The 14,914-nt window shown below is 44.5% G+C and overlaps 1 protein-coding gene across 2 annotated transcripts; it reads right to left on the minus strand.

The window, feature by feature from the left end:
* Positions 1–779: 779 nt before the first annotated feature.
* LOC307078552 (protein-glutamine gamma-glutamyltransferase K-like) lies at positions 780–13,549 on the minus strand. 2 transcript variants are annotated; one of them, XM_079740427.1, is made up of 14 exons: positions 13,417–13,549; positions 11,437–11,684; positions 10,045–10,236; positions 8,538–8,741; positions 8,109–8,227; positions 7,626–7,733; positions 6,231–6,408; positions 5,741–5,879; positions 5,117–5,309; positions 3,819–3,972; positions 2,577–2,861; positions 2,124–2,284; positions 1,436–1,572; positions 780–1,174 (listed from the first exon to the last, which is right to left on the minus strand). In XM_079740427.1, the coding sequence occupies exons 2-14, from the start codon at positions 11,681–11,683 to the stop codon at positions 1,033–1,035; spliced, it is 2,259 nt and encodes a 752-aa protein (XP_079596553.1). In that variant the 5' UTR covers position 11,684; positions 13,417–13,549; the 3' UTR covers positions 780–1,032. The 2 variants fall into 2 exon arrangements, with proteins under 2 accessions (XP_079596553.1, XP_079596552.1); XM_079740426.1 differs by having other exon boundaries at positions 11,419–11,684.
* Positions 13,550–14,914: the final 1,365 nt, after the last annotated feature.

Here is a 14,914-nt window from a genome sequence, read left to right on the forward strand (position 1 = left end):
TACCCTAAACTCAAATTAGTATCCTTACACTATCGTGTTTGTTATAAATCCTAATTTGGTCTGTGCGGTCTGATTGTGGTTTGAGTGAGAGACCTGAATGAGTGAATATATCTGTGAATATATATAGCAGAGCATTAACATAACATGTTTGCAGAGGTTATGGAAATGAATTGTTCCCTTCAGAGTTCCTTCCCATCTAGCGGGGTTAGGGTTAGGGTTAGCAGGGTTAGGGCTAACCCTTTGGATCACTGGGCTCCAGCAGGCTGATTGCGACGGCTCAAGGCTGCGTTCTGGACTTTGTGTTCAGCTCCTATTCACTAATTTAGATGTCTTTCAGGGGTGCAGATGTGTGGGCTGATAGGATAGCCAGGTAACCATTCAGTGGGTAGGGTTAGGGTTAGGGTTACCATCACATCTGCACTCTTTCAGAGGTGCAGATGTGTGGACTGATAGGATAGCCAGGTAACCATTCAGTGGGTAGGGTTAGGGTTAGGGTTAGGGTTACCATCACAGCTGCACTCTTTCAGGGGTGCAGATGTGTGGGCTGATAGGATAGCCAGGTAGCCATTCAGTGGGTAGGAGGAACAAAGCCAGGAAAATGAATGAGAGATGAGCCCAGTTTTTGTAGATAATAACTTAAATTATTTAATTATTTAAAATAAATAATTGCATTAAGAAATCATCGGAAGTTATTGTAATATATATATATATATATATATATATATATATATATATATATATATATATATATATATATATATTTTAGGGATATAGTAAATAGTAGAAAATTTGAACAGCAAAGATTTATTGTTTGTTCAGAAAAAAAAAAGATCAATAAAAGTCTGTTATAGGAACCGCTCTTGCAAAAGGTATCCAGACATCTGCAGTGGACTTACCATAACTGCATTATAAGTGCATTACTAATATGACTGAATGAAAATGCATTGCAGTTTTAACACTGAGAGACAGTGTCTGGTATGAGGAACAAGCTCTACTGACTTGGTCAATTGTGCGTTCATCCTAACAATCCTCTCACTCCTCCACAAGGATGCTGACCACACCCTGAACCTGTGTGAGCTCTTCACAGTCCAAAGAGGCCAGCAGCTTCCTTGGCCCTGCCAGCGTTGGCACAATGTTTTCAACCTGAGAGAACGAGGCCTGGCTGGCGACGTCTCTGTGGAGAAATAAAGAAATAATAATATGAATTATAATGAATGACATCCGCACACGTGTGACAAGATGGAAGAAGATCAAAATAAATAGAGCGAGACACAGAGAAAGTACTCTGGTAGAGAGGAAGGGAGAAAGAGGGGGGGGAGAGGGAGACAAACAGAGACAGAGAGATGTATAGAGAAAGGAAGAGCGAGAGAGAAAGGTTGTTGCTCTGCGTTTACCCTAACTCAGAGAGGTTGACTAGGGCTGATCTTTCTCTTACCCGACAGCAATCTTTCTAATGCTCAGCAGGCCCAGCCCTTCTGTGCGCAGCATCACTGCTTTGAGTGCGTGTGGGAGTGGATTGGTGAAGGAGATCTCTACTTTCATCATCTTACCTACCACCGCCTTCCCAATTGGCTACAAGAAATAGCAGAAATAAAGGTTATGTGAAAATCTAATCCCGATCAACTTCCTCCTCCTCCTGTCATGTGTGTGTGTGTGTGTGTGTGTGTGTGTGTGTGTGTGTGTGTGTGTGCGTGTGCATGCATACATTTGTTGGTGCATGCACGTTTGTGTGCTGTCAATACGTTTTCCCATTGGAATTGATTTGTTTGAATGTGGTCATTTACATTTACATTTACATTTAGGGCATTTAGCAGACGCTTTTATCCAAAGCGACTTACAATAAGTGCATTTGTTACAATAAGTACATTTGTCATAAGAAGTGAAACAATATATCGCTGTCGGTACAGTAAAGATGTTCATAGAACCAAGTGCAAGTATTACAATCGCTAGGCTAACCCATTCCCCGTGTAAAGCAAAGATAGCAGCTACTGTAGATGCTACACAATTAAGTACCTTGAATAAGTGCAATGTACAAGTGCCAGGATGTACAACATTCAATGGTGGCTGTGCATTGGTTTGTATGCAGAGTCGAGGTGAACTCTGAACAGGTGAGTTTTGGTCACCTTTATGAGCAGGTCTGGTGTCCTGAGTCGGAAGCTGAACTGTGTTGCCAGGACCTGCTGGGTTTGGCTGACCCGACCAGAGAGGGTGAGCATCAGGGCAGCCTGGTCAATCAGTTGGCCCTGGTAGGTCTCATACAACAGAGTCCACTCCACACTCGTCACTGCAAATCAGGGGATGATGTGGAGATCAAGAGAGAATAGAGATCTTTTTGCTTGCATTAAAAATCCTTACTTCTTACCACGTGTATTAGTTATGACTCACATTGCTATTTGCTATTAATATGCAGTCATTTAACTGTGTTGTTTGTCTTTGTTATTGAGATAATGTCATCAAAACGCAGGTAGCTATAGCCTTTTTTCTTTCAGATGTATGAAGGCCGACTGCTTCATTCGGCCCTACACACAGTATTTAGCACAGAGGCCTCAGTGCCAAAGGGCAGTAGGTGCTCTCACCACTGTCCGGTGGTAGATCCACCTCTGTCCTGTCCCTGCGCAGGGTGGCCTTGTGGACGCCAGTGTAGTACATGACCGCCACCTGGCTGTGGAGGAAGACACTGCGTTGCTCGGAGCTGCCGTTGGTGAAGGTGATGCTGAGCTCTGCGTCGCTCCCCATGAGCGGACCGTCTCCGTCCAGCGTGACCTGGACTGAGACGTCCTCCACGCTAGGCGCCGAGTAGGTCTCAGGCTTTGAACCGTAGCGAGAGGCTGTTTCCACGGCGATACGCTCCTCCTCTGAGCCTGATCAAAACCATGTGTATGCTGAATTAGATATGGTAGGGGATTATGATAAACCATGTGTCTACTGAATTAGATATGGTAAGGGATTATGATAATTGCTGGGGGGGATAGTTTTCCCCTGAAAAGTGCCTATTCTTTCAATATGAATTTACCAAAGTTTTTGTTTTTTATTTATTGTTATACTAGTATGGCCACTTATTTTTTCATTCATATTCAAGCGCTATCAGTGCTGGAAAATATAAGTCATGTCCATAACCTCCTGTGCATTGAAAATGGTAGTTTCAGTCCTGCAGCGAAACTACTCTAGTCAGTAGTATAGAACTGGTGTGACAAGGTTTTCTAATTCCACACAGATTATTGTACCTAATGCTTTCCAGACCTCGCCGGATTCCCAAACTGAATGTCTTTGGCACATATAGCAAGATGTATATATATATATATATATATATATATATTGCTTTACAGGAACAGGAACTGATAAAGCGTTTCTTGAACTGTACCAATCAGATATTTACATGCTGCTGTAAGGCCAAATATAACTAACGTTATTTGCCCAAAAGTCTGAAAGTTTTGATTTGTCAGATCATCGGATGATCTGATTGGTCAAAAATTCATTGTTGCATTAATGAACTGAAGAAGATCAGCTGTCCCAATCAGGCTCGGCTTAGAGTTAGCCCTAACTCTAACCCTTAGGGCCAACGCTAACTCTAACCCTTAGGGCTAACCCTAACTCTAACCCTTAGGGCTAACCCTAACTTTAACCCTTAGGTCTAACCCTTAGCGCTAACCCGAACCCTAACCCGATTCCACGTTGTTCCTTTAAAATGCTACTTCTGCTACTCAAAGCTCGAGGTATGTAGGGGAAAAGCTAAAAGCTTGGGATTCCAGCCGGTGAGAGGACCCTGAGTATTACCATATTTTATTATTGAGCTACTAATAAAGAGGTGTATTTGATACCTTCAGGCTGTTTATAGAGATGTGTTATATCAGAGCGCTCGTCCGAGCCCACTGCCTTGGTGCTGATGTGGTGGCCCACAATGTGCTTCTCATTGTGGATCTGTGTGAAGGTTCCGTCCAGATTCCTCTGCCAGTAGATTTTGTCACTGTTCACCTGCAGTAGAAAGAGAGACGGAGATAGAGAGGGTGAGAGGGAGAGAGAGAGGTAACACACACTGGTGATTTTTATCACCATTCATATCAAGCTCAATCAGATGGTGTCCGTCGGGTCATTGATGGATGGATGGGGGGTGTATTTCTATTGTGGAAAATAGGAACTTATGCACTTCTTTTCATATCCTTTTTGTGTTTTCCCTGATGTTTCCCTCTAAAAGTCCAGTTGCAAAACTCAATTACATTGCCTCATTACAGAAAAAATCCTAAATTCTCATCCTAACTTAAGTTAGGGACTCGAAGATAGTAAAAATCCTAACTTCCTATTACAGAAGCAGTCCCTAACCTGTTGGCCGTTTCCTATCTTATCTGTGGCCTCCTATCTTATCTTAATTTAGGTAATCCTAACTGTTCTGTCAATCAGATTTTTCGGTAGTCGTCATGTCTGTTTCTGCACTCAGTATGTGCATGAGATTGATAGAACGAGTTACTTTAAACGTTAACAGAGACTGTTGATAAAGGATCTTTGTTAATAATGGCAAGCTAGTAGCACTAGTACTACGGTCATGGTGGATATTGGTACAGAGAACAAGAAGAGGAGTAATAAAGTAGTAAAGTAATTCTTCCAAATTAAAAATGAAATGTCTTTGCAGGCGATAAAATGAAATTAAAATATGGTCAGGAAGATTTAACAAATCATTATGCGGTCTCGGTAGCCTTTCAGCCATCACATTTCTGTTGTGATGTTCCTCGTCATATTGTCATATTGACCTACTAACAGTGGTGCTGCCATTTCTTTCTGTTATTGACAGTATTTTGAATTTAGGACAGGGTGAATGGCCACCTAACGTAGGGATCCTAATTTAAGAAATTCCTAATTTAGGATAGTTCTGTAATGGCTAAATTCCTATCTTAAGATAAGATTAAGTTAGGAAACCTCGTTCTGAAATACCAAAACCCCTAAATGCCTTCCTATCTCAAGATAGGATAGGATTTCAGAGTTAGGAAGTTTCTGTAATGAGGCCCCAGACACATTCGTTTCAATAGACTTGGTAGATGCTACCTATTTTTTCCAATGATCATGCCCCGTTAGACCAAATGTTTTGCAGTCAGGAATATATTTCATAGATTCTATGTACACTTACCTCAGCAAAGACAAAGGGGCAGTCATGCTGAAGGTAGACCTGGCCGCTGCGCAGGGCGGCCAGCGGGGCGGGCCCACAGCGGAAGGTGCCCTGACTGGTCTCCTGGGGCGTGGCGTCCACTGCCTGCCAGCCCCCCATGCCCGCTGGCAGGTCCGGGCGGGACATCCAGCAGTCGTTCCATACGTGGAAATTCCTTTAGAGGAGGAGAGCGGGCACTGAGTAAACTCTACTCAACCCTTAACTCTACTCAACCCTTAACTCTACTCAGTCCTTAACTCTACTCAACCCTTGACTCTACTCAACCCTTAACTCTACTCAACCCTTAACTCTACTCAGTCCTTAACTCTACTTAACCCCTAACTTTACTTAACCCTTAACTCTACTCAACCCTTAACTCTTCTAAACCCTTAACTCTACTTAACCCTTAACTCTACTTAACTATTTACGTATTCCAATTAGCAGCCTCTAGTCACTCGAGTGGCAGCTTAGTGCAGGTTTAACATTTGATAGAACAGTTTCCCCTCAGCAGAATAACGCTTATGATAATACCCACCAGATGGAGGGTTAGGGTTAGGGTTAACCTTAACCCTAACCCTCCATCTGGTGGGTATTGATTATACCCACCAGATGGAGTCCACATTAAGGGAGTCTAAGGGATCGAGGTTCTCATCAAGGTACACGTCTGTCGTCAAGGAGACGTCTGTGTCGTGGGCGGAGCTGAAGTTGGTCACGCTGCGGGTGGGAATGCCCAAACATCGTAACACTGCGGAAGAAGAGACATTCATATCAAAACTCTTTACTTATGTATTCAAAGGAGGACACAAGATTGTAACCCTATTAACAATAACAAAGCAGCTTCCACATGAGGCTGGGATTAAAAAAATTTTTTTTTTTAAATTAAACTCTATTTTGATGTATGTAAGGAAGGCTATGGCGTTCAGAAGCGAAGAGAATCATCACAAGTACTTGGAATTCAACGCTGGTTAAATATTGCAGTAACAGCACAACAAAGAAAAATCTGAAAAGAACAATGATGTGCCACTATGCAATGCTTTGTCTTATCAACCTCAGTTGCAGAGATATTGACAGTGTTTGACTTCGACTGAACACTCACCGGTAGTGGTTACGCCAGAGAAGACCCAACACTGGCCGTATCTGACGGGCGTCCCCCCACCCTCATGGTAGTTGTTGAGGATCTCTACACTTCCACTCCAGGCTCCGGGAGAGGTCCCGTCTGAATAGTCCCCTGACCAGTTCCCCTCGACCACTCCTGCGTCATCAGGGGAGTTGATCTGAAGACCAGAATATTCTTTTATATACATTGTTTACAGATATTCTGTATTAAAGATGCTGCAGGTCACATTTAAGAGTTGTAACGAGAGCAAGATTTTGAAACTAATCAACCAAAGAACTCTGCCTCTCTGCTCCCTCCATCCCTTTGTTTTGTTGCCAGAGATAGCCTTAGACCCCCCCCCCCCCCCCCCCCTCCCTGGGACCTCCAGCCCCCCCTAACATGTGTAATGTAGTCAATGGAGAGACACTTTTGTACTGTTTGAATTGTGTCATGAATTAAACATATGTCTGTCTATTTAAAAGATAACTTTGCAAGGCAATAAAGAAATAACTTTCTCTCTCCACAAGCTACCCAGAGCCGCTGAGGCTGACGTTAAGGTGATGCTGTGTGTTTTCTTTACCAGGATCAACTCAAGAGAAAGTCTTAAAGCAGTGGCATGATATGTAGCGTCATTTACATTAAGAGGTGGGGTCGTCCCTCTTCGAAAGGTCAAACATATAATTTCGTGCGATGCACAAAGATGCTCACAATTCTTTGGTCACAAGTCTAAATAAAGTCTCAAGTCTTAAGAGTTTTTTTAAATAACTGATACTGATTACGAGCCTTATTCTGATTCTGATAACAAAGAGTCAGACATTTCACTAAGGTTTAAAAGAGATTGTTCTCGAGTCCAAAATCTTGAGTACGAGTCGAGTCTCAAGTCTTTTGAGGATGAGTCTCAAGTCAAGTGTCATGTCACTGTTTTTGTGACTTAAGTGCAATTAAATTCGAAATCGCAAACTTGTGTCCACATCTCTGCATATTCACATCCGCCCGGAAATCTTTGCATCTGCTAAAGCTGCGTTTCCCTCACTAATAAAATAAGATAAAGTATTCTACAATGTATATCATAGACATCAGAGGGCTATGCCAACCCTAACAAAAACTATCCTGAAATAATAACTCTTAAATCTTAAAATGCAATATCTCCATTAATCTTTACCTACATTCTGTTTGCATAAATTCTGAAACGTGAAACCCCAAAATGAACACACTCATATAGGAATGCATATTGAGCTTTCATTAGAATATACAACAATGCATACAGTATTTATGTCTGTCACAAAGTAACATCAAGTCTGATCAAGTATTAGGACTGGCGTAATGACATATAGAGCAAGGACTGGAGATGGGATGTATTCCCAACCCTCTTAATGTTGTGTACGTGTGTCTCACCATGGCTGAAACAACCCTAACAATGTTAACAGGGCTGCCCCAACCAGACGCAGGGGTCCCACTCTTCTCCAGGACAAAGAGGCAAGAGGCGAGCATTCCTCCACTGAACTAAAAGTAAACCAATGGGGACAGTATTAGGCATTAGACAGCCCTAAATAGTCAGAATGTTGTAGGAATAATGGACGAAGATTAAAATTAGTCAGCACCAATAGAGATCAAGGCTTTGTATGGGATTAAGAATGAAAAAGCTAAGGAAGTTTGAAGCTTTGCATTCAACACATTTAATTAGGGTTACTCTAGTGCTATTTGATCATGAGTTTACCCTAAACATAACCAAATCAGTTTGTCACCATGGCTGAGTTTCTGAATATACCATCCTTAATAACCACCACATACTGTCCAGGTAAACCCTCACCTGTCAAAAGTTAGGGTTAGGGATAGGGTTAACTCTAACCACCACATACTGTCCAGGTAAACCCTCACCTGTCCAAAGTTCCATGTGCGCGCTCCTATCTGCTGCTCAGTGCCGTAGTATAGCCTCCCGATATCGTTCAGAACGTACTCCTTCCTCGCCTCCTCCTCATCCATGAACACTGCATCGTCTGACATTGCAAAATGGTTTTCTGTTTATTTTCCCTAGTGAAACTGGGCTAGCATCTTTTTTTAGATTACAGTTTCATTCTGAGGAAATTGGGATTTTTGGTGTGGTTAAAGGGATGTTTAATTCTCCTGCTCGTTAGGTTGATGATTGACTTCCAGTTTGCCAACAGTGCAAACCAATCATAAAATTATATTTAATTACATAATTGCTATAATATGAAGCTAATTAAATAGTATGGCAGATGGCAGGAAATATTTGATATGACTTGGAGGCATGGTACCTGCCTCAGCAGTGGGGTTTGGTTGCCTTACCTTCACACCAGGGATTAAACAACATGTAAATGTTATCGGCCGGCTGATGTATTGAAGTGAGCTCCGCCTCTAGTCCTGATGTCACCACGCTGAGACGGTAACTACCAATTACCGCTGTGGGGATGGAGTTCACAGACAGCTGCACCCGGTCACCTTCTTCTTTGACTATCTTAGCCTCCCAGCGGTCGTCCTGCAGCTCGTCCACTAGAGAAATCATGGATATAATCATACAAATAAATAAAAGAAACGTGTACCACCTGAGCTAAGTCTATGTGCGCGACAACTGAAAAGCCAGTGAGAATCGTGTGTGTGAGTCTCTTGAAGATGCAGCATGGCTGAACACACACACACACACACACACACACACACACACACACACACACACACACACACACACACACATACACACACACACACACAAACACACACACACGCACACAAAGAACCATCAACTATGACACTAACAAAATAACCCTTACATCTACGGAACCTGCCTCCCTCGCAAAGCAACCAGCCTTGGGTGTGACCCCCCCCCCCCTAGCCCCCTCCAGCCCCCTCCCAGCTCCAGTAGAGCCCCCTCCCAGCTACAGTAGAGCCCCCTCCCAGCTCCAGTAGAGCCCCCTCCCAGCTACAGTAGAGCCCCCTCCCAGCTCCATTAGAGCCCCCTCCCAGCTCCAGTAGAGCCCCCTCCCAGCTCCAGTAGAGCCCCCTCCCAGCTCCAGTAGAGCCCCCTCCCAGCTCCAGTAGAGCCCCCTCCCAGCTACAGTAGAGCCCCCTCCCAGCTCCAGTAGAGCCCCCTCCCAGCTACAGTAGAGCCCCCTCCCAGCTCCAGTAGAGCCCCCTCCCAGCTCCAGTAGACTGGGAAACAGATTTTTTCACCAGGCTGTCAGGAAGCTCAACTCTCTCCACTCTCCCCCACAAACCCTGGACTCTGAAGCCCCCTCCCATTTGCCCCCACAAACTTTGGATTCCAAACCCATAATGTTCCTAATATTGCACATTTTTTTACATTGTAAATATAAAAAAAACGAACTAAACTTTATTGAAATCAATTGAATTCAATGATGAACATGTTACAGTTCATTTCAGGTATTACTGAATTTAAAATAATTGTAATAATAATATCACAAATGATCTAATCTTCTATACATTAAGACTTATAGCATATCCATGCGCCTGAAAGGGGTAAGGTGGCTGTATCCTGTCAATCCTCTTTGTTATTTAAATACTCCATATAAATCCAGAGACTAGGTCATTTCAATTACTACTGTGTGACCCTCTTTCAGGCTTTCCTTTTTTTTTTTTTTATTCCTCATCTGCATTGAGATGAGGAATATAAGTGACTAAATAATGTATCAGTATAAAATAATGTATCAGTATAAAAGGCATGCACTTTCATTGCTTCATTGAAAATACTTTTGTGTTACTATGTTCATGCTCCATTAAACCAAATACTTTGCTCTCAAAGAAGGGTCTAACAATGAGTTATTTTTCATAACTGGCTGACCTGTTTTAAGTTCCAGGTGAAGTTTGTCAGTGGTAGGGTCAAAAGGTCGTGAAAGGTTGAGCCACATCAGGAAAGTCTGTCCCCGGCGCAAGATGAGGTCATCACCATCGTACAGATCTGTGTGGTGCTCTTTACGGTTCTGCTTGGATTGTTCACTCATCAGGTCCACTGAATTCACCTTCAGAATGTGAGCTGTAAGAGAAAGAAATGAGTCAAAGAAAAAAACGTATTTGTGTGTAGATGAAGGTGGGAAAGGGTGACCCACCCCACCGGATAAACACCTCAGAGTCCCAGCAGGATGAGCTAACCCTAACCCTAACCTTAACCCCCTAACCCTAACGCCCTAACCTTCACCCTAACGCCCTAACCTTCACCCTAACCCTAACCCTAACCCTAACTCCCTAACCCTAACCCCCTAACCCTAACGCCCTAACCTTCACCCTAACCCTAACCCTAACCCCTAACCTTAATCCCCTAACCCTAACGCCCTAACCTTCACCCTAACGCCCTAACCTTCACCCTAACCCTAACCCCCTAACCCTAACTCCCTAACCCTAACCCCCTAACCCTAACGCCCTAACCTTCACCCTAACCCTAACCCCCTAACCCTAACCCCCTAACCCTAACCCCCTAACCCTAACACTCTAACCTTCACCCTAAGGCCCTAACCTTCACCCTAACCCTAACCCTAACCCCCTAACCCTAACTCCCTAACCCTAACCCCCTAACCCTAACACCCTGACCTTAACCCCCTAACCCTAACCCCCTAACCCTAACACCCTAACCTTAACCCTAACGCCCTAACCCTAACGCCCTAACCCTAACGCCCTAACCCTAACCCTAACGCCCTAACCCTAACCCCCTAACCCTAACACCCTAACCTTAAAGCCCTAACCCTAATGCCCTAACCCTAATGCCCTAACCCTTATGCCCTAACCCTAACCCTAAAACACCTCAGAGTCCCAGCCTGACGAGCTTCCATCCTCAGCGTTGCCTGTGCCAGCACTTTTTAATGAGTTGGCCGTTGAAACCCAATCTAGTATTGATGTTATCCAGTGCATGGCAGAATTTATCTTCCATTCTCCACACAGACACTGAACTCAAAGTTCAAACTATTTCTACTTTTACCCATGTTGATGCTGACCTCTCGAAGCACGTCCAACAAGTTAACAGCTTTGTTTGACATTTGACAGCCAATGCATCTAAATGCTAATGGATTCCTACATTTCTAAACCAAAGTAAACGTTTCATGAGGATAAAAACCCAGATCAAGTATACGATGCTTTGCTGATCAATCATATTGCATTAACCCCTTGACTCCCTGACGTGTGCCTGATATGAGCTCTGTGAGACCGAGGGTAAACGTGCTGCTACCCTCGTGCTGATCGCCACCTTGGGGCTTCTCGCTGCCCCCTCCTTCAGGTTTCTCCTCCTCGTCGACCCCCGTCATCTCAGTGTCCGTGATGTCGTCCACCTCAGGCTGGCGAAACAACCCAGGGCAGACCTGACGCATCCACCGACAACAACCGCCTCGCTCGCCCTGGTCCTCTTCCTCCTCCTCCTCCGCCTCCTCCACCTCTCCCAGCGTGACCCCGGGGAAACGCCCCAGCACTGTCCGGTCCCGCGCGTTCACAGGCATCCTGAGAATACATACATCAGGCTGAGGTTAAGGATAGTAAAGTGTTTCACATGCATTTCTCTTTAGCTTTGTGGCATAGATCATGTTTCATTCTTTGTGTAATCAGTTCTTGTGAACAGATGTGCCTGAGGAGGGCACTGCAGTGTGGAGAGATACCATCAGACCGTGTCTGGGAGAGTGCCTCTGGAGGGTTAGGGCTAACCCTAACCCCAGTGGAGGGAGGGTTTAAGAGAGTGGCTCTGGAGGGTTAGGGCTAACCCTAACCCCAGTGGAGGGAGGGTTTAAGAGAGTGGCTCTGGAGGGTTAGGGCTAACCCTAACCCCAGTGGAGGGAGGGTTTAAGAGAGTGGCTCTGGACGGTTAGGGCTAACCCTAACCCCAGTGGAGGGAGGGTTTAAGAGAGTGGCTCTGGAGGGTTAGGGCTAACCCTAACCCCAGTGGAGGGAGGGTTTAAGAGAGTGGCTCTGGAGGGTTAGGGCTAACCCTAACCCCAGTGGAGGGAGGGTTTAAGAGAGTGGCTCTGGAGGGTTAGGGCTAACCCTAACCCCAGTGGAGGGAGGGTTTAAGAGAGTGGCTCTGGAGGGTTAGGGCTAACCCTAACCCCAGTGGAGGGAGGGTTTAAGAGAGTGGCTCTGGAGGGTTAGGGCTAACCCTAACCCCAGTGGAGGGAGGGTTTAAGAGAGTGGCTCTGGAGGGTTAGGGCTAACCCTAACCCCAGTGGAGGGAGGGTTTAAGAGAGTGGCTCTGGAGGGTTAGGGCTAACCCTAACCCCAGTGGAGGGAGGGTTTAAGAGAGTGGCTCTGGAGGGTTAGGGCTAACCCTAACCCTAGTGGAGGGAGGGTTTAAGAGAGTGGCTCTGGAGGGTTAGGGCTAACCCTAACCCCAGTGGAGGGAGGGTTTAAGAGAGTGGCTCTGGACGGTTAGGGCTAACCCTAACCCCAGTGGAGGGAGGGTTTAAGAGAGTGGCTCTGAAGGGTTAGGGCTAACCCTAACCTCACTATGGCAGGTTATTCCAAATGACCTGTCGAAACCAAACCCTTATTTTCTGTAAGATAAAGGTCATGACATGAACTCAACCATCCAGTTCAACACACCCAGTTAAGATGCACACGCACGTGTGCACACACACACACACACACACACACACACACACACACACACACACACACACACACACACACACACACACACACACACACACACACACACACACACACACACACGGCCCTTTTCAACTGCATTCCTGTTCCTCATAGTGACAATATGAAGCAGTTGAAGGCTTAAGATCATTCCTCAGGCATATGTCGATGAAGACAAGCAAACAGAAACACAAAAGAGAAGAAGGTTGGGATCTTTATTAAAGCTGGGTGTGTCTCTCATCTGGAAAATAATCTGTGATTAGGAGCATGACTGGATTCCATTGAATCGCAATGTGTAACACTTGCGATTAGCTATTTGGAACACACACACATACACACACACACACACACACACACACACACACACACACACACACACACACACACACACACACACACACACACACACACACACACACACACACACACACACACACACGGCTGCATGCGTATCTTGCAAAATATCAAAACAAATAATTGCCTAAAGAAAACATGAAAAACAATTCAGTAGCACTCAGATGAAGCTCATGATTGTTTTCTTGATGCTAGGCTATTAACACTGTGAATGTGATACAATACAAAAAAAAAGACTCACTCAGAAGTGTGTATATTTGCTCGGAACGTCCTCCGCTTCCTCAGACCCCTCTTGACATGCGAGTGGAGACGCAACACTGATACACCGTCCTCTGTCTGGAGCTCTGCAATACAGTAGGCCTCCTAAAGCTAATCTTCTGAACAGATAGATAGGCTTCCATTCATTCGTTCATTTTTATAAAGTGCCTCTGGGGCACCTCCCATGTCATTCCAACCATGACAACGTGTGAACGTGAGACAATGCAACATGTGGTTAAACAAGTTGTTGTGGAAGTTGACTTGCTAAAAATGAACCCAAACTACAGTGGTTAAGGTAGTGAGTCACTCACGTGCAGGATATTGTTGAATTAGTGGCCTAATAAGGCCTACATTCTCCTTTGTGTATTGTGGTCAATTTATGAACTATAATAAAGTAAACTCAATACCATAGCCTTATTTAATGTGTAGTGATTAAAGGTGTAGTGTGTAGTGAATAAAGATGTATTGTAGTGTGTTTGTGTTGTGAATAAAGGTTTACTGGTCCTGCCCCTTCAGACCAAACCTTTTCTTTGCTAGAATGTGCGTGCGACACACTTACTCACATGCACGTAAACTAACACATCTACATATCCTAACCATAAACCTAACCCTAACCCAGTAACTTTGTCTTTATTTTCTAACTATTTTGTAATTTATTTTAGTACATGAGGCTGACTCAAAGTGCTTCACATAGAAACAAATTTCATACATAAAAGAAATAATACATAAGTAAAAGGAAACATATGCAAAGTTAAAAAATGAATTCTAAGTGCTATATAAATAAAGTTTCCTTGCCTGGCCGGGCCTGGCCTGGCCTGGCCTTGTCATTCGGAGCATGTGAGGTCGTCGAAGATGATACTCTGGTTGTGTGTGTGTTGAGGTTTTTTTGGAGTCGTTCCACTGCCAGCTGCCGTGTTGAGAGAGTGAGGGTCAGGATTGGAGACGGGTTCACCCTAACCCTGAAGAGCGTGATTGGTGTGTTGTGTTCGTGCATCTGTTTGGAATGTATGATGTTATGTGTGTTATGATAATGATTGCTGATATATATTAAAGTCAAGGTAGGGAAGAATAAAGAGATGGATAACAACAATAGGACAGCACTGTTCAGTACAGAAACGAAGGGCCAGGTCAGGATAAAAGGTCCTTGGTGGCGTCAGGGGAGAAGCTTACATTAATAATAAAGAAAGAGCTGAGGCGTATTTTCCTTTTCCGTTTTTATAGTTAGTACTTTTTGCTGCAGGGTCGGAGCAGGATAAGGAGGGGCGGGAGCACGATCAGTTCAGGTGGTAGCGCCCTCGAGTGGTAATCGCACGGTGACCAGTTCGATCCCCGCTCAGAACCGAGCTCTCCGTCGAGGGTCCTTGAGCAAGACACCTAACCACGCGCGCTCCCGACGAGCGCGTTGTAATGTAAGGTTTATTTGGAATGTTGAAAAATGAAAAAAAACAACAATATAAGAAGTAAAGCAAGAAATGCAGCCT

The sequence above is a fragment of the Pollachius pollachius genome (genome assembly GCF_949987615.1).
Source record: "Pollachius pollachius genome assembly, chromosome: 7".
Taxonomy (NCBI): domain Eukaryota; kingdom Metazoa; phylum Chordata; class Actinopteri; order Gadiformes; family Gadidae; genus Pollachius; species Pollachius pollachius.

Excerpts from the sequence above, each read along its gene's own strand:
- LOC307078552 (XM_079740426.1), bottom strand. The coding sequence starts at position 11,683 with ATGCCTGTGAACGCGCGGGACCGGACAGTGCTGGGGCGTTTCCCCGGG. Across the intron at positions 8,228-8,537 it reads GTTTAATCCCTGGTGTGAAG|ACGATGCAGTGTTCATGGAT; the intron begins GTAAGGCAACCA and ends TTGCAATGTCAG. Across the intron at positions 2,285-2,576 it reads GGATCTACCACCGGACAGTG|TGACGAGTGTGGAGTGGACT; the intron begins GTGAGAGCACCT and ends CCTGATTTGCAG.